Source organism: Xenopus tropicalis, chromosome 6 (assembly GCF_000004195.4).
Source record: "Xenopus tropicalis strain Nigerian chromosome 6, UCB_Xtro_10.0, whole genome shotgun sequence".
Classification (NCBI taxonomy): domain Eukaryota; kingdom Metazoa; phylum Chordata; class Amphibia; order Anura; family Pipidae; genus Xenopus; species Xenopus tropicalis.
The window spans coordinates 152141480-152165553 of record NC_030682.2 but is presented as its reverse complement, the minus strand read 5'-3'; the positions used below and the strand labels follow the sequence as shown (position 1 = coordinate 152165553).

The window sequence follows — 24074 nt, the reverse complement described above, 5'->3', positions numbered from 1 at the left end:
TGTCCCAAGTTGACATACAGGTATGGAATCCATTATCTGAAAAAAACATCCAGAAAGCTCCAAATTACGGAAAGGCCATCCCCCGTAGACTCCATTTTAATCATATAATTCACTTTTTAAAAAATTATTACATTTTTCTGTGTAATAATAAACCAGAACCTTAATTCCAAGATAAAATTAATACTTATTGGGGGCAAAACAATTCTATTGGGTTTATTTAATGGTTAAATGATTCCCTTTTCTCTGTAATAATAAAACAGTACCTGAACTTGATCCCAACTAAGATATAATTACCCCTTATTGGGGCAGAACAGCCCTATTGGGTTTATTTCATGGTTAAATGATTCCCTTTTCTCTGTAATAATAAAACAGTACCTGTACTTGATCCCAACTAAGATATAATTACCCCTTATTGGGGCAGAACAGCCCTATTGGGTTTATTTCATGGTTAAATGATTCCCTTTTCTCTGTAATAATAAAACAGTACCTGTACTTGATCCCAACTAAGATATAATTACCCCTTATTGGGGGCAGAACAGTCCTATTGGGTTTATTTAATGGTTAAATGATTCCCTTTTCCCTGTAATAATAAAACAGTACCTGTACTTGATCCCAACTAAGATATAATTACCCCTTATTGGGGCAGAACAGCCCTATTGGGTTTATTTAATGGTTAAATGATTCCCTTTTCTCTGTAATAATAAAACAGTACCTGTACTTGATCCCAACTAAGATATAATTACCCCTTATTGGGGCAGAACAGCCCTATTGGGTTTATTTAATGGTTAAATGATTCCCTTTTCTCTGTAATAATAAAACTACCTGTACTTGATCCCAACTAAGATATAATTACCCCTTATTGGGGCAGAACAGCCCTATTGGGTTTATTTAATGGTTAAATGATTCCCTTTTCTCTGTAATAATAAAACAGTACCTGTACTTGATCCCAACTAAGATATAATTACCCCTTATTGGGGCAGAACAGCCCTATTGGGTTTATTTCATGGTTAAATGATTCCCTTTTCTCTGTAATAATAAAACAGTACCTGTACTTGATCCCAACTAAGATATAATTACCCCTTATTGGGGCAGAACAGCCCTATTGGGTTTATTTAATGTTTAGATATTATAATTTAGATACTTAGCAAATTTAAGGTATGTGCAGAGACAAACCCAGTAAAATGTTCAACATACTGACCAACAAAGCTGATTTAGATAATAACCCACTAGTGGAACGTGAATCCCAGATCAGTAGGATTTAGTGGCCCCTGTAAGGGAGCGTAGGAACGACTGCCCATAAATAAGAGACCGTTACAGTTTGAGGCAAACAAGTTGCAGGTAAGGCTGATGCCACACCAGGCGTAGGGCTGATTTTTTCGGCAAGCGGAAAAGCGCTTGCCGAAAATTCAGCCCTACGCCTGCTACTTGTGCCTGCACCCGAATGAATGGGATACGCTCGGGTGCAGGCACATGTAGCCGATATACGCATGTGGCATCAGTCTAAGAACAGGCTGCACCTCCTGACAATGCACTTTTCCATCTGGCCCAAGGGGCACAAAATGATCCTGGGGTGATCCCTGGGGGTGCACTCTTGACCCCCCCCCCCCATGCTGCAAACTGCACTGAGGGCTGGATGGAAAACTTACAGACTCAATATAGAGCTTGGCATGGCTGCGCTGTTGTTGTCAGACTTCTTTGGTTAAAGCTTGTTTTTCCCAGTAGTATCTCGGGACCAATAGGCACTCTCCTCTGATCCTACCATGAATAGCCTTCAGCTTGAGCCCCTGAGGAAGGGCCACCAGAGAGGGGCCACAGGGTCAGAACCACTGTCTGATGTGTAATAGCATCTTGCTGTGTACCTGTACGTAATATTGAACGTCTGGATTGTACAGTTCTATAGTAAGTAAATCTGTAAGTCAGCTAAGGTCACTGATCCATCAGTTATAATTGGATGAGATCCTTTTATTGATCCATATTCCAGAGACTAATGGGGAAGGGCCTTTGCAGACTTGAATAACATATAAAAACCTGCTTTCCTGTAGTCACAACACGCGAACACCCCTCCCGTCTGCCGCTCCAGCCGCACACTCGACGCGCATACACCCCCTGTCTGCCGGTCACTCGACGCGCAAAGCACATACACCCCCTGTCTGCCGCTCCAGCCGCACACTTGACGCACATACACCCCCTGTCTGCCGGTCACTCGACGCGCAAAGCACATACACCCCCTGTCTGCCGCTCCAGCCGCACACTTGACGCACATACACCCCCTGTCTGCCGGTCACTCGACGCGCAAAGCACATACACCCCCTGTCTGCCGCTCCAGCCGCACACTTGACGCACATACACCCCCTGTCTGCCGGTCACTCGACGCGCAAAGCACATACACCCCCTGTCTGCTGCTCCAGCCGCACTCTCGACGCACATACACCCCCTGTCTGCCGGTCACTCGATGCGTAAGGCACATACACCCCCTGTCTGCCGGTCACTCGACGCGCAAAGCACATACACCCCCTGTCTGCTGCTCCAGCCGCACTCTCGACGCACATACACCCCCTGTCTGCCGGTCACTCGATGCGTAAGGCACATACACCCCCTGTCTGCCGGTCACTCGATGCGTAAGGCACATACACCCCCTGTCTGCCGGTCACTCGACGCGCAAAGCACATACACCCCCTGTCTGCCGGTCACTCGACGCGCAAAGCAAAGCACGCACGCATCCACGGGGTGGGTCTGTGCAAGTGAGCACACGCCCGGGAGCGCAGAACGCATTACCATATATACTTGAGTATAAGCCGAGGTGCCTTTTTCAGCATATTATTGGTGCTGAAAAACTCGGCTTATATTCGAGTATATGCTCCCTGATCCTACTGGAAGCCCAGCTTGAAAAGCATATACTGTGCTGGGAACTACGGGGGTGCCCCTTGCCAACCGGCTTGTCCTGCCTCCACCAATTAGAAGGGTATGGCTTGGTGATGTCACTGGAAGGGGCATTTGTGGAAGGGCCCCCCCAATAGTGGCTCTGGGCAAGAGGGGGGAGTGGCTTCACATAAAAGGGATCCTTCCGTTGCAGTGATCCCTGTGTGCCGCAGAGTTTGGGTCAGTAGGGGGCATATTGTTCTGCCCCATTAACCACTGCCATTTGGTATTTGGGTGCAAACCCTGCCATTTTATTGGCTAATGGGCTATATATGCAAACAACAGCATGAAGGAAAGTTGGAAATAAAATGGCAATGTCGGCCCTGCCAGCGAGTAGCTAAATCCTGCCCCTGAGTAGCTCGGCCCCACCCATGAGTTACACCAGGGGGATCAGTAAATGACACCCGTCCTATGGGTTCTCTTTGCTGTGGCTGGGGGGGGCCACTGGTTAAACCAAAGCTCAAAGAATTAGAATAGAAAACGTAGACTTCATGTTTTGGGGTTCTTTCCCAGCCCAAGGCCCCCCACAGACATTTCTCAGGGAATATCTGCACCCTAAAAGGTAAGTGGTTTAGGAGGGGGCAGATCATGCCCCTTAACGGGCCTGGGGCAGTTTGAATCAATTCCTGTATCTCTGAGTTTGTGTGTGACCCCCCCTCCTCCCTCCTCCTCCTGTCTGCTGTGAGGGTCTACTGGTGAATAAAGCATCAAAGAGTTTATTGTATGGTCCAATTATATATTTATATATAGTGACCCCCCCCCCCCCCTTAACTGCCCCTTCCCCAGTGTAACCAATCCCAACTGGGCCAGCCTTTCCCCATAACTGAGCCCATTCCCTTTATCAGCTTAGTCGCTCTTCCCTGTACTTTCTCTATTTCATTACTGCCCCCCCTTATATATTTATATATAGTGACCCCCCCTTAACTGCCCCCCCCCCCAGTGTAACCAATCCCAACTGGGCCAGCCTTTCCCCATAACTGAGCCCATTCCCTTTATCAGCTTAGTCGCTCTTCCCTGTACTTTCTCTATTTCATTACTGCCCCCCCTTAACTGCCCCCCCCCCCCCCAGTGTAACCAATCCCAACTGGGCCAGCCTTTCCCCATAACTGAGCCCATTCCCTTTATCAGCTTAGTCGCTCTTCCCTGTACTTTCTCTATTTCATTACTGCCCCCCCTTATATATTTATATATAGTGACCCCCCCCTTAACTGCCCCCCCCCCCCAGTGTAACCAATCCCAACTGGGCCAGCCTTTCCCCATAACTGAGCCCATTCCCTTTATCAGCTTAGTCGCTCTTCCCTGTACTTTCTCTATTTCATTACTGCCCCCCCCTTATATATTTATATATAGTGACCCCCCCCCTTAACTGCCCCTTCCCCAGTGTAACCAATCCCAACTGGGCCAGCCTTTCCCCATAACTGAGCCCATTCCCTTTATCAGCTTAGTCGCTCTTCCCTGTACTTTCTCTATTTCATTACTGCCCCCCCTTATATATTTATATATAGTGACCCCCCCTTAACTGCCCCCCCCCCCCCGTGTAACCAATCCCAACTGGGCCAGCCTTTCCCCATAACTGAGCCCATTCCCTTTATCAGCTTAGTCGCTCTTCCCTGTACTTTCTCTATTTCATTACTGCCCCCCCTTATATATTTATATATAGTGACCCCCCCCTTAACTGCCCCTTCCCCAGTGTAACCAATCCCAACTGGGCCAGCCTTTCCCCATAACTGAGCCCATTCCCTTTATCAGCTTAGTCGCTCTTCCCTGTACTTTCTCTATTTCATTACTGCCCCCCCTTATATATTTATATATAGTGACCCCCCCTTAACTGCCCCCCCCCCCCAGTGTAACCAATCCCAACTGGGCCAGCCTTTCCCCATAACTGAGCCCATTCCCTTTATCAGCTTAGTCGCTCTTCCCTGTACTTTCTCTATTTCATTACTGCCCCCCCTTATATATTTATATATAGTGACCCCCCCTTAACTGCCCCCCCCCCCCCCCCCCCCCCCGTGTAACCAATCCCAACTGGGCCAGCCTTTCCCCATAACTGAGCCCATTCCCTTTATCAGCTTAGTCGCTCTTCCCTGTACTTTCTCTATTTCATTACTGCCCCCCCTTATATATTTATATATAGTGACCCCCCCTTAACTGCCCCCCCCCCCCCCCCCCCCCCCCCCGTGTAACCAATCCCAACTGGGCCAGCCTTTCCCCATAACTGAGCCCATTCCCTTTATCAGCTTAGTCGCTCTTCTATGGACTCTAATTCAATAATATTCAATTTGAGCACTGGAGACAAAAACTGCATGAAATCCCCCCTAACTGGCCTTCAGGCTGGGCCCCCTTAGCCCATAACAAGGTTACAGATATATAGAAACATTGGGGTAACAGTCACCCTGCTATAGTTCCAGGGGTACCCAGGGCACAAATGAGCACTCACCCCAAATCCCCCCCTAACTGGCCTTCAGGCTGGGCCCCCTTAGCCCATAACAAGGTTACAGATATATAGAAACATTGGGGTAACAGTCACCCCGCTATAGTTCCAGGGGTACCCAGGGCACAAATAAGCACTCACCCCAAATCCCCCCCTAACTGGCCTTCAGGCTGGGCCCCCTTAGCCCATAACAAGGTTACAGATATATAGAAACATTGGGGTAACAGTCACCCTGCTATAGTTCCAGGGGTACCCAGGGCACAAATAAGCACTCACCCCAAATCCCCCCCCCTAACTGGCCTTCAGGCTGGGCCCCCTTAGCCCATAATAAGGTTACAGATATATAGAAACATTGGGGTAACAGTCACCCCACTATAGTTCCAGGGGTACCCAGGGCACAAATAAGCACTCACCCCAAATCCCCCCCTAACTGGCCTTCAGGCTGGGCCCCCTTAGCCCATAATAAGGTTACAGATATATAGAAACATTGGGGTAACAGTCACCCCGCTATAGTTCCAGGGGGACCCAGGGCACAAATAAGCACTCACCCCAAATCCCCCCCTAACTGGCCTTCAGGCTGGGCCCCCTTAGCCCATAACAAGGTTACAGATATATAGAAACATTGGGGTAACAGTCACCCCGCTATAGTTCCAGGGGTACCTGGGGTTGAGAGGGCAGATTAGAGGAGGGCAATGGGAGGGAGATGAGAAGCTGTGAAACAAATGGATTCATGTCAGACACCCCACAATCCCAGCAGGTGGGCCCCCGTGCCAGGAGATGAGACTGAACAGCTGGGGGGGGGGGCTTTTATATGCAAAGTGTGGGGGTTATTGGGAGTGTCGGACAGGCCAGTAAATCATTATACCTGGCAGGGAGCTCATAAAGGGATCAGTCACTTGTTCCTGTGTGGTACTGGCAGATACATTAGATAGGTACAAGGAAGGGGAGTTACAGGGGGGGCTGGGAAGTTGTGGGATCCCCCCCCCCTGAATCAGTGGTACTGGCAGATACATTAGATAGGTACAAGGAAGGGGAGTTACAGGGGGAGCTGGGAAGTTGTGGGATCCCCCCCCCTGAATCAGTGGTACTGGCAGATACATTAGATAGGTACAAGGAAGGGGAGTTACAGGGGGGGCTGGGAAGTTGTGGGATCCCCCCCTGAATCAGTGGTACTGGCAGATACATTAGATAGGTACAAGGAAGGGGAGTTACAGGGGGGCTGGGAAGTTGTGGGATCCCCCCCCGAATCAGTGGTACTGGCAGATACATTAGATAGGTACAAGGAAGGGGAGTTACAGGGGGGGCTGGGAAGTTGTGGGATCCCCCCTGAATCAGTGGTACTGGCAGATACATTAGATAGGTACAAGGAAGGGGAGTTACAGGGGGGCTGGGAAGTTGTGGGATCCCCCCCCCCTGAATCAGTGGTACTGGCAGATACATTAGATAGGTACAAGGAAGGGGAGTTACAGGGGGGGCTGGGAAGTTGTGGGATCCCCCCCCCTGAATCAGTGGTACTGGCAGATACATTAGATAGGTACAAGGAAGGGGAGTTACAGGGGGGGGCTGGGAAGTTGTGGGACCCCCCCCCCCCTGAATCAGTGGTACTGGCAGATACATTAGATAGGTACAAGGAAGGGGAGTTACAGGGGGGCTGGGAAGTTGTGGGATCCCCCCCCTGAATCAGTGGTACTGGCAGATACATTAGATAGGTACAAGGAAGGGGAGTTACAGGGGGGGCTGGGAAGTTGTGGGATCCCCCCCCTGAATCAGTGGTACTGGCAGATACATTAGATAGGTACAAGGAAGGGGGGTTACAGGGGGAGCTGGGAAGTTGTGGGATCCCCCCCCCTGAATCAGTGGTACTGGCAGATACATTAGATAGGTACAAGGAAGGGGAGTTACAGGGGGGGCTGGGAAGTTGTGGGATCCCCCCCCTGAATCAGTGGTACTGGCAGATAGAGAATAACTGCCCCTAACAAGGTTTAATGATCACTCAGTTTCATTGGGATTTGCGAGTGCCATTGCCCTATCCTACTGCCCCAAGCAGCATATACCCCTGTATATTATTGGCTGTTCTAAATACCCCCACTGCCCCCAACTCACATACAGGACTGGGCTGCACCATAGGGCATGACTAGTGTACAAAGTATCTGCCCAACTCACAGGGGTGAATAGTATACAAAGTCCATGTAATCAGTGTGTAAGGGAAGGAATAGTGGAACAGAGGAGGTGGTTCTGGAGTAACGGACCGTTCTACACGGAGCCCATTTGCCCCCAGGGGCCCCACAATGTGCAAGAGAAGGAATCGCGGAGCCAATTAAAGTGCAAGCGCGGTTTTATTCATGGCACAAAGTACAGGCGGGAACTCGGGTCACACAAACACACAATCAAGTATTTCCAGGATATAAACAGGCTTTTCTATTGCACAGAGATCCATAGAGCCCGGGGCCCAGAGGAAGGGGGATACTGCATGGGGCCCGGGGGCCCGCTACCACGAGAACATTTTATTAGGCAAAACAATGTAAGAAACCCAAATGTCCAATCCAAAATGGCTTCCGGCGCCACATCAGTAGAGATTAAAGGGGAACTACACCCAAGTACTATTGTCTGTATTATTCTGTGCAGCTTCCCAATATCCATTCATCCCTCACTGCATTTACAGTTTCATCTTACAACAGATTCCCAGAGCCAGATTCCCATCAATATCTCCAGGCCCAAAGCTCGGCCCAGTGTATAAGTACCGGCATTGCTTGGATCCGGCACTAGGGGGCACTATCAGTCTATAGGGAAATCACAACAGACAATTCCATGTTTGGGAACACACAGAGGCCAATGGACCCCAGGGTGAAGATCCCCTGAGCTTATTATATTGCCCCTTTTATTAAGGTTTGTGGGCCCCCCATATATAGCTCAGGGCCTGTGCCCCTCTCCTCCTTATCCTTTGTCCCCCAAGAGTACAGGGGGTACAGCACAGGAGAGAGGGGGGTTAATGTGGCTTAGACGTGGGAAATTTGACCTTTAAAAGCACTTTTGAACCCGCTCATTTTTTTTGGTCATTGTCCCAAACTAAAACCCATTCAGGGACCAGGGCTAAAGCTCTCGTCCCAAACTAAAACCCATTCAGGGACCAGGGCTAAAGCTCTCGTCCCAAACTAAAACCCATTCAGGGACCAGGGCTAAAGCTCTCGTCCCAAACTAAAACCCATTCAGGGACCAGGGCTAAAGCTCTCGTCCCAAACTAAAACCCATTCAGGGACCAGGGCTAAAGCTCTCGTCCCAAACTAAAACCCATTCAGGGACCAGGGCTAAAGCTCTCGTCCCAAACTAAAACCCATTCAGGGACCAGGGCTAAAGCTCTCGTCCCAAACTAAAACCCATTCAGGGACCAGGGCTAAAGCTCTCGTCCCAAACTAAAACCCATTCAGGGACCAGGGCTAAAGCTCTCGTCCCAAACTAAAACCCATTCAGGGACCAGGGCTAAAGCTCTCGTCCCAAACTAAAACCCATTCAGGGACCAGGGCTAAAGCTCTCGTCCCAAACTAAAACCCATTCAGGGACCAGGGCTAAAGCTCGTCCCAAACTGAACCCATTCAGGGACCAGGGATAAAGCTCTTGTCCAAAACTAAAAACATTCAAATAAAAAAAAGTATAAAACAAATTTTCCCGACTGGTGTTCATGATCCCTAAAGGCCGCGCAGTGGGAGGGGCAAACTTCACGTAATAAATAAAAATAACCCTCAATATCAGGCAGATCTTCCCCTTCATCCATACAAAGTCCCAGAATTCCATTAGCCTTTGCCCCTGGGAGATGCTGGGACTAATGCCCGACTGCCCACAGATGTGCCAGTCCCAGTCAGGGAAGCGCAGGCTTGTAAGCCCGACCAGTCATTTCTCCTACTGACACTCAGATTTGGGAAAGTCAGACTAGGGGCGTCGGATTCCAGCGTTGGGGGCCCTCTCAGAAGCCCCTTATATATACACACACACACACACACACACGCTACTGGTCTTTAGTGCAAGGGGCATCGGTACCAGCAGCCTGTGGGCCAATCTGTACTGGTACCCACTGGCACCAGTGGGTATCCTGCCTTTCAGCCTCCACTGGCATCCCTGGCAAGTTAAAGGCTACTGGTTATTATAATGGTGCCCACAGAAGCTATGTGGCCTCAGTCATACCCACCATCTAGGGCAACTGTGCCCATGCCCAGACTGCCCCTGGGTAGGGAGAGTATAAGAACAGCATCTCAGCATTAGTGCAATAATATGTAGGGCACAAGGCCCCCCGTCAGAATCATAACAGCAGGGGGCAGCATAAAAATAGCAGCAATATACAAAAACTCAAGGTCTCTTCCTCCCTCCCCCCCCTCAAATAGGGGCCACATTATCTACATATAATATATGAACTCAGTAAAGAAGGACCACCTGCTATCCAGGTTCAATTTCATGCATTGTCCACTCCAGGTCAGGCCAGGAGGCCTTTGTCTCTACATTAGACCTTGCCTGCTTGGGTAGGGGCTGCCACTGCTGCCCAAGCACTGACCGAGGAAGGAAGGATGGACAAGGTCACCAGGGTGACTGGTTAACACATCAAAAACACTCTTGTTGGGTGGCACAGTCTTTAACATGTTGTCTAAATCCAGGGAAGTTTGGGGTCCACGTGGGCTATCCCCACCAGGATTTGTAGGACGAGGAAAACCCCAGTATGGTGGGGTCATGTAGGGGGAAGGTCCATAATTATAGTAGGTGAAGCGAGGAAAGTGGAAGAAGGGCAGGACACTGGGTGGTGCCACTACATTGGGTGCCACACTCTTTGTGTAAGAAGTGGGCAAGTCCAAAGAAAGCAGGGGCATCTTTTTGGGGGGCTCAGTGGGAGAATAGTTCCCTGCGTCAGTATCTGATGATGGGGTGCTGCAGCCATCATCCTCTCTCGGCCGTTTGGTGGGAAAGCCAAGCCTTTGAGTTTGCCGACCAAGCAAGTCTTCACTCCTCTCCTGCGTCTCCTGAAACCCAACAGGGGAGATTGTGGAAATGCTGGAGCTGGAAGAGGAGTATGTGGAATGACTGGCGGAGAAGCCAGGGCCCCTGCCATTCCTCGTTGGCTTGGACTGCGGGTAGAGAAGAGGAGCCGAGCTCCACATATTGTTTATGGCTACGGCCGGAGAGATCCTTTGGCTCTCAATGTTCCTGGGGACATCAGGCAGGTCCACATCCTGCAGGTCATTGAGTAGGGAATCAATCATGAAGGAGGTGTTGAGTTTGCCGCCAGTGTTGGTCTGGTGAGGGTCCTCTGCCAGGGGAAGGGAGCTGGCATGACTTGGCATATGGTGAGGAGCATACACCCCTACGTTGTGCTCATATTTATAGTTATGTAGGATGTATGGAGCCAAGTCCTGGACAAAGTAGTCTGATCCACCACGGGTCAACGCAGTGTTCTGCAGCTTCATAGCATCCAGAGGTATCCGGGAAACGTCGACCGTCCAGAAGTTACCCTTGGCCTGGGGCTTTCCAGGGTCCTTGAGAACCTGTAGATGAGACAAGAGAACAAGTTATTGGTGGCGCAGCTGTTCCTGGGCCAACAGAATTCAAAGTCATGCCCAAGGTCTTTTGCCGTGTCCTTGATGGTGACATTAAAGGCAATGTTTTTGTTATATTTTACCCCCCCCTTAGGCAAAACTAGAGAAGTCAAACTCAAATCACCCAACCATCCAATACCTGGGGACTGTAGCCCACCCACAGCTGATATAGACCTACCCCAGTAAATACCCCTACGTATCACCATAGAAAGGCTATGAGGGACCCACAGCCCAAGTTACTGAACTCCCACCCCGTCCCCTCACACTCACCTTCTTGAAGCAGTCGTTGGAGGACAAGTTGTGCCTGATGGAGTCTTTCCAACCCATGTAGTCCCCTTTAAAGAAGGGAAAAAGTGTACTGACCTCCTTCAGAATCTGCACAGGGAGAGAGCTCAGTGAATTGGGGTCAGACCTCTCTAGCGAGGAGAAAGATCTTAACATTATGTGTAGAACCAACCCACGGCACACTGTGGGGACCCCCCCCACATGCTAATAAAGGGGCTTCCCATGAATGGGGCCAAGAGACAGGCGATTGGCCCCCTGAAAGGGAAGGCACGGAAAGGAGCCCCAGTTTTGTTACCTACAGCCCTGTTTGGGGGTTTGTACCCAACACCTGGGGTATCATGGGTAACAAACATGTCTTTACAGCCAGCCAATAACCCCCCCCCCCCAGTAACCAGATGCTGGGTCAGACACGTAGAACAGCGCCACCAACAGGTCACAATACTGCAGATTCTCTCGCCGATGTGGATCAAAATCTCAGATCATTGAACTCAGTAACTAAATAGGAGAGAATCTCCACCCCCCCAAACCCATCACCGGCAGGTGCCCCCCCCCCCCACCTGGGGGCAGTGGGGTCCAACTTAGTACAAGTAGTGGGTCAGTTATATCCCATACTGTAAGTGAAATGTCATACAGTGAAGCCTATGGGACCTCTGATCAGGGGGGGGAGGGGGCTCATCCGGCCCATTGGCCTCCAGTTGTACAGTCCAGCTCCCAGCAGACCATTGGCACCAAACTTAGATTACAGATTTATCTATAAAATCTCCCGGGGGGGTATGAATGGGGGCCAGGAGTTGTAAATAAACAACTGGAGAGAGAATTGGGCCCCCCAGCCCAGGGGCCCCTCGATGCCTCCGGCCTTATCTCAGAGCTGTCACTCAGCAGCCCAGATAGGAGCCGCCCTACAGAGTGCAGACCCCCGGCCCCCTGCTGGGAATCCCTGGGGGGCCGCACATTTCTTATTTGGTTTGACCTTTGCACTTTGGCTTTCGTTTACAGTAAGGAGTTAGATACACAGAGCGGGGGGGGGGTTATCTGCTGCCCAACTGTATGGGAAAAATAAATGGAGCCTCCTTCTGAATAATCCCTGCCCCCTCCCCCCCCCACCCATCTAATCATTTACCCCCCCCACCTCTAGCAGACACCTCCCAAAGCCTGGGGAGCAGCCATTCCTACACAGGGACTGGGGGTCCCAGCCTGAACCCCCCTAGGAGCCCCAGGGAAGTACTGACACGATTGGGCCCAACAGAACCTTCCAGGGATATATAGGAGCTGCCATATAGACTCACATCGGTTATCTAACCATTCCCCCAGGGTGTTCCTGTCTGAACCCCAGTAATCCTGGAGTCCCCCCCAAAAACTCTACAGGCACCCACTGAATATTCATTCCAAATGAAAGCAACAGGCAAAATAGCATCAAAGGGGAACTAAACCCAACAAAAGGTTTTTTGCCTAATACTGATGTGTAACTGTCATTGCTACCGAAAGCGGTTTGTCTGGCAGTTTATATTCTCTGTACTGCCGGTTCTTACTTCTACTACCTAGTTCCAGGAGTCAGAACCAGATAACAGAAAGGGAAAGGGACAGACACAGTGACAGTTACACATAACTATAAACCCAGTGAGAATGAGGAATGAATGGATATTGGGGAGTTGTATCAGGAGTCAGAACCAGCAGTGCAGGGAAGGGAAAGGGACAGACACAGTGACAGTTACACATAACTATAAACCCAGTGAGAATGAGGAATGAATGGGTATTGGGGAGTTGTATCAGGAGTCAGAACCAGCAGTGCAGGGAAGGGAAAGGGACAGGCACAGTGACAGTTACACATAACTATAAACCCAGTGAGAATGAGGGATGAATGGATATTGGGGAGTTGTATCAGGAGTCAGAACCAGCAGTGCAGGGAAGGGAAAGGGACAGACACAGTGACAGTTACACATAACTATAAACCCAGTGAGAATGAGGGATGAATGGGTATTGGGGAGTTGTATCAGGAGTCAGAACCAGCAGTGCAGGGAAGGGAAAGGGACAGACACAGTGACAGTTACACATAACTATAAACCCAGTGAGAATGAGGGATGAATGGGTATTGGGGAGTTGTATCAGGAGTCAGAACCAGCAGTGCAGGGAAGGGAAAGGGACAGACACAGTGACAGTTACACATAACTATAAACCCAGTGAGAATGAGGGATGAATGGATATTGGGGAGTTGTATCAGGAGTCAGAACCAGCAGTGCAGGGAAGGGAAAGGGACAGACACAGTGACAGTTACACATAACTATAAACCCAGTGAGAATGAGGGATGAATGGATATTGGGGAGTTGTATCAGGAGTCAGAACCAGCAGTGCAGGGAAGGGAAAGGGACAGGCACAGTGACAGTTACACATAACTATAAACCCAGTGAGAATGAGGGATGAATGGATATTGGGGAGTTGTATCAGGAGTCAGAACCAGCAGTGCAGGGAAGGGAAAGGGACAGACACAGTGACAGTTACACATAACTATAAACCCAGTGAGAATGAGGAATGAATGGATATTGGGGAGTTGTATCAGGAGTCAGAACCAGCAGTGCAGGGAAGGGAAAGGGACAGACACAGTGACAGTTACACATAACTATAAACCCAGTGAGAATGAGGAATGAATGGGTATTGGGGAGTTGTATCAGGAGTCAGAACCAGCAGTGCAGGGAAGGGAAAGGGACAGGCACAGTGACAGTTACACATAACTATAAACCCAGTGAGAATGAGGGATGAATGGATATTGGGGAGTTGTATCAGGAGTCAGAACCAGCAGTGCAGGGAAGGGAAAGGGACAGACACAGTGACAGTTACACATAACTATAAACCCAGTGAGAATGAGGGATGAATGGATATTGGGGAGTTGTATCAGGAGTCAGAACCAGCAGTGCAGGGAAGGGAAAGGGACAGACACAGTGACAGTTACACATAACTATAAACCCAGTGAGAATGAGGAATGAATGGATATTGGGGAGTTGTATCAGGAGTCAGAACCAGCAGTGCAGGGAAGGGAAAGGGACAGACACAGTGACAGTTACACATAACTATAAACCCAGTGAGAATGAGGAATGAATGGATATTGGGGAGTTGTATCAGGAGTCAGAACCAGCAGTGCAGGGAAGGGAAAGGGACAGACACAGTGACAGTTACACATAACTATAAACCCAGTGAGAATGAGGAATGAATGGATATTGGGGAGTTGTATCAGGAGTCAGAACCAGCAGTGCAGAGGCCAATATAACAAGCCCAAAATGGGGAAAGAGTTGTTGTAACTTTGTTCTCTGCATTCATTTCCAACTGCCCCCAGAACCGCAATCAAAAGACCCAGTTGCAGCAGAGTAAGGAGAGAGTGAGTGGAAGCCCCTTGATACAATGTGTCATTATGGAGAACCCTTGGCACAGACACTCACTGAGCAGTGATACAAATCTAATTACTAACTAATTAACCAGCAAACGTCATTACCTGGGTCAGTGATAAAGTGTAACAGTGGTTCTGACACACAAATGTACTTGGGTCAGTACCGGCAGGGATACAGTGTAAGTGGGTCCGACACACTCCTGTACTTGGGTCAGTACCGGCAGGGATACAGTGTAAGTGGGTCCGACACACTCCTGTACTTGGGTCAGTACCGGCAGGGATACAGTGTAACAGGGGGTCTGATACACTCCTGTACTTGGGTCAGTACCGGCAGGGATACAGTGTAAGTGGGTCTGACACACTCCTGTACTTGGGTCAGTACCGGCAGGGATACAGTGTAAGTGGGTCCGACACACTCCTGTACTTGGGTCAGTACCGGCAGGGATACAGTGTAAGTGGGTCCGACACACTCCTGTACTTGGGTCAGTACCGGCAGGGATACAGTGTAACAGGGGGTCTGATACACTCCTGTACTTGGGTCAGTACCGGCAGGGATACAGTGTAAGTGGGTCCGACACACTCCTGTACTTGGGTCAGTACCGGCAGGGATACAGTGTAACAGGGGGTCTGATACACTCCTGTACTTGGGTCAGTACCGGCAGGGATACAGTGTAAGTGGGTCCGACACACTCCTGTACTTGGGTCAGTACCGGCAGGGATACAGTGTAACAGGGGGTCTGATACACTCCTGTACTTGGGTCAGTACCGGCAGGGATACAGTGTAACAGGGGGTCTGATACACTCCTGTACTTGGGTCAGTACCGGCAGGGATACAGTGTAAGTGGGTCCGACACACTCCTGTACTTGGGTCAGTACCGGCAGGGATACAGTGTAACAGGGGGTCTGATACACTCCTGTACTTGGGTCAGTACCGGCAGGGATACAGTGTAAGTGGGTCTGACACACTCCTGTACTTGGGTCAGTACCGGCAGGGATACAGTGTAAGTGGGTCTGACACACTCCTGTACTTGGGTCAGTACCGGCAGGGATACAGTGTAAGTGGGTCTGACACACTCCTGTACTTGGGTCAGTACCGGCAGGGATACAGTGTAACAGGGGGTCTGATACACTCCTGTACTTGGGTCAGTACCGGCAGGGATACAGTGTAACAGGGGGTCTGACACCCATATACCCGGGTTGGGACTATAATAAAGTGCTTCAGGGCCAATCACAGTAGAAGCCCAAAAGGAAGGTGCCACATACCCAAGGGATATCCCCCCCCCCTCCTCAAGTTGCCCCTCGGGCCCCTTACCTGGGAGAGTTTGAGCCGTTTCTCGGGGGAGTTCTGGATGACCAGGGCGATCATGGCCAGGTAGGAATATGGTGGCTTGGCGTAGCGATGGTAATTCTTCTTCTTGCTCTTCCTCGACAGGGTCTCGTCCCCTCCCAGCGAGTCCTTGGTGCCCTCGGCCTGGGTACAGGAGCCCTCCTGGGTGCCCGGGGAAAGCCCATGCATGCTGCCTCTGTCTGGGCTCCAGGTGCCCCCCTCTCGGTACAAGGGCGGCCAAGGCTGGGCACACTGCTCATAGGAATGGCCGGGGGCGGCCGGGACCTGCTCCTGGTATATGGAGCTCAGCAGGGCAAGGCTGGGAGGCTCCACACTTTCATACTGGGATCCAACTGGGAATCCTGCGTACAGACTGGAGGGGTCTCTCATCCTGAGGCTCCGCCCTCTCTAATTAGCCCCTTTGTTACGCAAACGAACCTTCAGCAAGTGGATCCACAGACTCCCGGCTCCTGGGCTGGGGGGGTTTCTGTGTGCGGAGACAAGAAACCATCAATTGGGAGATAGGGACTTACCCCTGGGGGGGGGGGGACTGGCCCTGTCCCACGTCTGTCATCACTCTCCCCACAGCCACAGGGTCCGAACTATAGGGGAGCCCCCACCCCAAACTGTACTAATGGCACCGACGTGTTTATGGGTCAGTCCCCCCTAGGCCCAAACTGTACTAATGGCAGTGACGTGTTTATGGGTCAGTCCCCCCTAGGCCCAAACTGTACTAATGGCACCGACGTGTTTATGGGTCAGTCCCCCCTAGGCCCAAACTGTACTAATGGCAGTGACGTGTTTATGGGTCAGTCCCCCCTAGGCCCAAACTGTACTAATGGCACCGACGTGTTTATGGGTCAGTCCCCCCTAGGCCCAAACTGTACTAATGGCACCGACGTGTTTATGGGTCAGTCCCCCCTAGGCCCAAACTGTACTAATGGCAGTGACGTGTTTATGGGTCAGTCCCCCCTAGGCCCAAACTGTACTAATGGCAGTGACGTGTTTATGGGTCAGTCCCCCCTAGGCCCAAACTGTACTAATGGCACCGACGTGTTTATGGGTCAGTACCCCCTAGGCCCAAACTGTACTAATGGCAGTGACGTGTTTATGGGTCAGTCCCCCCTAGGCCCAAACTGTACTAATGGCAGTGACGTGTTTATGGGTCAGTCCCCCCTAGGCCCAAACTGTACTAATGGCACCGACGTGTTTATGGGTCAGTCCCCCCTAGGCCCAAACTGTACTAATGGCAGTGACGTGTTTATGGGTCAGTCCCCCCTAGGCCCAAACTGTACTAATGGCACCGACGTGTTTATGGGTCAGTCCCCCCTAGGCCCAAACTGTACTAATGGCACCGACGTGTTTATGGGTCAGTCCCCCCTAGGCCCAAACTGTACTAATGGCACCGACGTGTTTATGGTCAGTACCCCCTAGGCCCAAACTGTACTAATGGCACCGACGTGTTTATGGGTCGGTCCCCCCTAGGCCCAAACTGTACTAATGGTACCGACGTGTTTATGGGTCAGTCCCCCCTAGGCCCAAACTGTACTAATGGCAGTGACGTGTTTATGGGTCAGTCCCCCCTAGGCCCAAACTGTACTAATGGCAGTGACGTGTTTATGGGTCAGTCCCCCCTAGGCCCAAACTGTACTAATGGCAGTGACGTGTTTATGGGTCAGTCCCCCCTAGGCCCAAACTGTACTAATGGCAGTGACGTGTTTATGGGTCGGTCCCCCCTAGGCCCAAACTGTACTAATGGTACCAACGTGTTTATGGGTCGGTCCCCCCTAGGCCCAAACTGTACTAATGGCACCGACGTGTTTATGGGTCGGTCCCCCCTAGGCCCAAACTGTACTAATGGCACCGACGTGTTTATGGGTCGGTCCCCCCTAGGCCCAAACTGTACTAATGGCACCGACGTGTTTATGGGTCAGTCCCCCTAGGCCCAAACTGTACTAATGGTACCGACGTGTTTATGGGTCGGTCCCCCCTAGGCCCAAACTGTACTAATGGCACCGACGTGTTTATGGGTCAGTCCCCCCTAGGCCCAAACTGTACTAATGGCAGTGACGTGTTTATGGGTCAGTCCCCCCTAGGCCCAAACTGTACTAATGGCACCGACGTGTTTATGGGTCAGTCCCCCCTAGGCCCAAACTGTACTAATGGCACCGACGTGTTTATGGGTCAGTCCCCCCTAGGCCCAAACTGTACTAATGGCAGTGACGTGTTTATGGGTCAGTCCCCCCTAGGCCCAAACTGTACTAATGGCAGTGACGTGTTTATGGGTCAGTCCCCCCTAGGCCCAAACTGTACTAATGGCACCGACGTGTTTATGGGTCAGTCCCCCCTAGGCCCAAACTGTACTAATGGCAGTGACGTGTTTATGGGTCAGTCCCCCCTAGGCCCAAACTGTACTAATGGCAGTGAGGTGTTTATGGGTCAGTCCCCCCTAGGCCCAAACTGTACTAATGGCACCGACGTGTTTATGGGTCAGTCCCCCCTAGGCCCAAACTGTACTAATGGCACCGACGTGTTTATGGGTCAGTCCCCCCTAGGCCCAAACTGTACTAATGGCACCGACGTGTTTATGGGTCAGTCCCCCCTAGGCCCAAACTGTACTAATGGCACCGACGTGTTTATGGGTCAGTACCCCCTAGGCCCAAACTGTACTAATGGCACCGACGTGTTTATGGGTCGGTCCCCCCTAGGCCCAAACTGTACTAATGGCACCGACATGTTTATGGGTCAGTCCCCCCTAGGCCCAAACTGTACTAATGGCACCAACGTGTTTATGGGTCAGTCCCCCCTAGGCCCAAACTGTACTAATGGCAGTGACGTGTTTATGGGTCAGTCCCCCCTAGGCCCAAACTGTACTAATGGCACCAACGTGTTTATGGGTCAGTCCCCCCTAGGCCCAAACTGTACTAATGGCAGTGACGTGTTTATGGGTCAGTCCCCCCTAGGCCCAAACTGTACTAATGGCACCGACGTGTTTATGGGTCAGTCCCCCCTAGGCCCAAACTGTACTAATGGTACCGACGTGTTTATGGGTCAGTCCCCCCTAGGCCCAAACTGTACTAATGGCACCAACGTGTTTATGGGTCAGTCCCCCCTAGGCCCAAACTGTACTAATGGCACCGACGTGTTTATGGGTCAGTCCCCCCTAGGCCCAAACTGTACTAATGGCACCGACGTGTTTATGGGTCAGTCCCCCCTAGGCCCAAACTGTACTAATGGCACCGACGTGTTTATGGGTCGGTCCCCCCTAGGCCCAAACTGTACTAATGGCACCAACGTGTTTATGGGTCGGTCCCCCCTAGGCCCAAACTGTACTAATGGTACCAACGTGTTTATGGGTCAGTCCCCCCTAGGCCCAAACTGTACTAATGGTACCAACGTGTTTATGGGTCAGTCCCCCCTAGGCCCAAACTGTACTAATGGCAGTGACGTGTTTATGGGTCAGTCCCCCCTAGGCCCAAACTGTACTAATGGCAGTGAGGTGTTTATGGGTCAGTCCCCCCTAGGCCCAAACTGTACTAATGGCAGTGAGGTGTTTATGGGTCAGTCCCCCCTAGGCCCAAACTGTACTAATGGCACCGACGTGTTTATGGGTCAGTCCCCCCTAGGCCCAAACTGTACTAATGGTACCGACGTGTTTATGGGTCGGTCCCCCCTAGGCCCAAACTGTACTAATGGCACCGACGTGTTTATGGGTCAGTCCCCCCTAGGCCCAAACTGTACTAATGGCAGTGACGTGTTTATGGGTCGGTCCCCCCTAGGCCCAAACTGTACTAATGGCACCGACGTGTTTATGGGTCAGTCCCCCCTAGGCCCAAACTGTACTAATGGTACCGACGTGTTTATGGGTCGGTCCCCCCTAGGCCCAAACTGTACTAATGGCACCGACGTGTTTATGGGTCAGTCCCCCCTAGGCCCAAACTGTACTAATGGTACCGACGTGTTTATGGGTCGGTCCCCCCTAGGCCCAAACTGTACTAATGGTACCGACGTGTTTATGGGTCAGTCCCCCCTAGGCCCAAACTGTACTAATGGTACCGACGTGTTTATGGGTCGGTCCCCCCTAGGCCCAAACTGTACTAATGGCACCGACGTGTTTATGGGTCAGTCCCCCCTAGGCCCAAACTGTACTAATGGCACCGACGTGTTTATGGGTCGGTCCCCCTAGGCCCAAACTGTACTAATGGCAGTGACGTGTTTATGGGTCGGTCCCCCCTAGGCCCAAACTGTACTAATGGCACCGACGTGTTTATGGGTCAGTCCCCCCTAGGCCCAAACTGTACTAATGGCACCGACGTGTTTATGGGTCAGTCCCCCCTAGGCCCAAACTGTACTAATGGCACCGACGTGTTTATGGGTCAGTCCCCCCTAGGCCCAAACTGTACTAATGGCACCGACGTGTTTATGGGTCAGTCCCCCCTAGGCCCAAACTGTACTAATGGCACCGACGTGTTTATGGGTCAGTCCCCCCTAGGCCCAAACTGTACTAATGGCAGTGACGTGTAGACCTGGGGGCCAAATCACTGGGTCACACCAATGAGATCCGGTTGAATGGCAGCGGAGGAGCCGATTGGCACATAGGGCAGAATTAGGGTAAGAAGTTGTTGCAATGCGGCAGTTGTGGAATTGGCGCTAATGAGCTGGGGGTGAGGGCATTTCTCTGCTCATCCACAACTGGATGTTACTGCGTTTCTGGGGCAGGAGGTTCCCCCGGGGCCCCCCAGCCTTAGGGCCCAGTCACCTGCAGCCAATGAGGCCAAACGGCAGGAATTTGTGAATGAATTGACAGCAACGGTTTGTAAATACTGATACTGGGAGGAACAAATTGTCCCCGAGCTGGTAGCCCCCACCTTCCCAATATTTGTATTGAGCCCCTCCCTGCCTGCCCCCGGGGCAACACTCACTGGCCTCAGGCACGAACATCTGACTTGTGGTTAAACTACATATCCCAGCAACCTCTGCAAGGCGTGTGAGGCCCAACGGCAGCCTAACGGATTGGGCTCAGAGTCTCTCGCTAGCTGCCTACTCTCCCTGTAATAAGGGGGGGGGGGGAAGAGGGGGCCCCCCAATAACGGAAGAACTCAGGGACCGGGGGGCCTGACTGAAAGGGGTTAAGTAACCTTTATCAGGGTCCGACCTGCAGCCACACAGTGCGAGAAGCAGGGAGTTACTCCCCAATATCAGCCTTCAGTGTATATATACTATAATTATATAACAAATATTACTTGCCCTTCATACATTCTTGTTACAACTGTTTGTGCCTCAGGGATGCAGGGAAAGCTGAACTGAACCATGAGACTACAGGGCTCCATACAGTCAGAACCAGCAGTGCAGGGAAGGGAAAGGGACAGACACAGCGACAGTTACACATAACTATAAACCCAGTGAGAATGAGGAATGAATGGATATTGGGGAGTTGTATCAGGAGTCAGAACCAGCAGTGCAGGGAAGGGAAAGGGACAGACACAGTGACAGTTACACATAACTATAAACCCAGTGAGAATGAGGAATGAATGGATATTGGGGAGTTGTATCAGGAGTCAGAACCAGCAGTGCAGGGAAGGGAAAGGGACAGACACAATGACAGTTACACATAACTATAAACCCAGTGAGAATGAGGAATGAATGGATATTGGGGAGTTGTATCAGGAGTCAGAACCAGCAGTGCAGGGAAGGGAAAATGACAGACACAGTGAGGAAAGAATGGATTTTGGCTGTGAGTGAAGTTCCCCTTTAATACTGTACAAAGAGGAGCTGCCACAGAACACACAAATGGGAGTCTGCCCCTAGTGGGCACATTCTGTAAGTGACACGAGTTCCCTACTGAAAAACCATTACCAGGTCAGGTGACAGAGAAGGGACCCCGCGGGGCAAACAATGACACCCAGTATCTATAAGGAGCCTCCGCCTTAGGCACAACCTCAGGTCCCACTGTGGCCCCAAAGCTCAGGGGATGGAACATTAGGGCCAAATGGATTAGGAGTAACAATACAATACAATACAATACGCCTCTCAGGGCTGCTGAGTGACCCATGGGCCCCCATGTGGGTGTGTAACGTCCATGTGTTGCAATGAGCCCACAGCCACACGGGGCCCCAATACATTAAGGCTGAATTAACCCAATCCAATAAGATACTTCACAGGGTTAATATGATAGAGGGTCCCTGTACCCATAAATATACTCACAGTTTGGGGGTCCAACCTCTGTTACACAAATAAAATCCAAAAGCCAAATGGCTGCAAAGTGCACACAGGGCTCCTTAAGCAGCAGTGCAGCCTGCGCCTCCCCTAACGAGCTGCTAATTAGCCAGCAGGATGTGGAGTTATATGGGCAGGGAGGCCGGGGTACATAATGCACCCCAAGAGCGGGCCCTTCCCCCACCCATTAGGTTATATCTCCCACAAGAGCTCAGAGGGGAGGGAGCAACTGGGCCTAAGGTTCTGGGAGTTACCTGGGAGTCCGGCTCAGTCAGAACACACAGTGAGCGGCACCAAAGCCTCGGGGTTAAAGGTCATTCTGGGGCAACTCAGGTGCAAGTTATTAACTCTAACTGCCCCACCTGTAGGCAGATTCAGGCAGCACTTAAAGAGACTGTAGCACTAATATATCACTAGGGTTGAACAGAGCTGGGGGGGGGGCACTGGGAAACACCTGGTGAGCCCCACCGGCCCAAACCTGCTCCTCCTCCTCCTCAGGATCTGCAGCCCCCCCCACCCAGACTGCAGCTGAATGTAGTGAAAGGAAGTAAAAGGTACACGGTGCCAGGAGGGGGCATGCTGGGTAACACGGGCAGGAGATTGCAATGGGGGTGCTGGGAGTGGGTCCTAGAGGTGGCAGCCCCGGTGTCATACTCTATACTGTTAGTGTTACATAAATACCCCGGACCTGAGCCCCCAACATCAGAGAGACCCTTTGTGTATTAAATTCATCAAAATAATGACGAATAATAGATATTAATGTTGCCTCTAGTTGAGTAATACTGTATTGTGGCCAGCAGGGGTCAGGCTGTGTTACTGTTATGGGATAGAAATGTTCCCTCTAGTGGAGTAATACTGCAATGTGGCCAGCAGGGGTCAGGCTGTGTTACTGTTATGGGATATTAATGTTCCCTCTAGTGGAGTAATACTGCAATGTGGCCAGCAGGGGTCAGGCTGTGTTACTGTTATGGGATATTAATGTTGCCTCTAGTTGAGTAATACTGCAATGTGGCCAGCAGGGGTCAGGCTGTGTTACTGTTATGGGATAGAAATGTTCCCTCTAGTTGAGTAATACTGCAATGTGGCCAGCAGGGGTCAGGCTTTATTACTGTTATGGGATATTAATGTTGCCTCTAGTTGAGTAATACTGCAATGTGGCCAGCAGGGGTCAGGCTGTGTTACTGTTATGGGATAGAAATGTTCCCTCTAGTGGAGTAATACTGCAATGTGGCCAGCAGGGGTCAGGCTGTGTTACTGTTATGGGATATTAATGTTCCCTCTAGTGGAGTAATACTGCAATGTGGCCAGCAGGGGTCAGGCTGTGTTACTGTTATGGGATATTAATGTTCCCTCTAGTGGAGTAATACTGCAATGTGGCCAGCAGGGGTCAGGCTGTGTAACTGTTATGGGATATTAAAGTTGCCTCTAGTTGAGTAATACTGCAATGTGGCCAGCAGGGGTCAGGCTGTGTTACTGTTATGGGATATTAATGTTCCCTCTAGTGGAGTAATACTGCAATGTGGCCAGCAGGGGTCAGGCTGTGTTACTGTTATGGGATATTAATGTTGCCTCTAGTTGAGTAATACTGCAATGTGGCCAGCAGGGGTCAGGCTGTGTTACTGTTATGGGATATTAATGTTGCTTCTAGTGGAGTAATACTGCAATGTGGCCAGCAGGGGTCAGGCTGTGTAACTGTTATGGGATATTAAAGTTGCCTCTAGTTGAGTAATACTGCAATGTGGCCAGCAGGGGTCAGGCTGTGTTACTGTTATGGGATAGAAATGTTCCCTCTAGTTGAGTAATACTGCAATGTGGCCAGCAGGGGTCAGGCTTTGTTACTGTTATGGGATATTAATGTTGCCTCTAGTTGAGTAATACTGCAATGTGGCCAGCAGGGGTCAGGCTGTGTTACTGTTATGGGATAGAAATGTTGCCTCTAGAGGAGTA

The 24074-nt window shown here is 50.9% G+C and overlaps 1 protein-coding gene across 3 annotated transcripts; it reads right to left on the bottom strand.

Annotated features, from left to right (window-relative positions):
* Positions 1-7667: 7667 nt before the first annotated feature.
* foxh1 (forkhead box H1) lies at positions 7668-22482 on the bottom strand. 3 transcript variants are annotated; one of them, NM_001017084.1, is given in 5 exon segments: positions 8002-8422; positions 8579-10872; positions 11194-11298; positions 15897-16398; positions 22116-22209. In NM_001017084.1, coding segments are annotated over 3 exon segments (1548 nt in total). In that variant the 5' UTR covers positions 16302-16398; positions 22116-22209; the 3' UTR covers positions 8002-8422; positions 8579-9834.
* Between the last annotated feature and the right edge of the window lie 1592 nt (positions 22483-24074).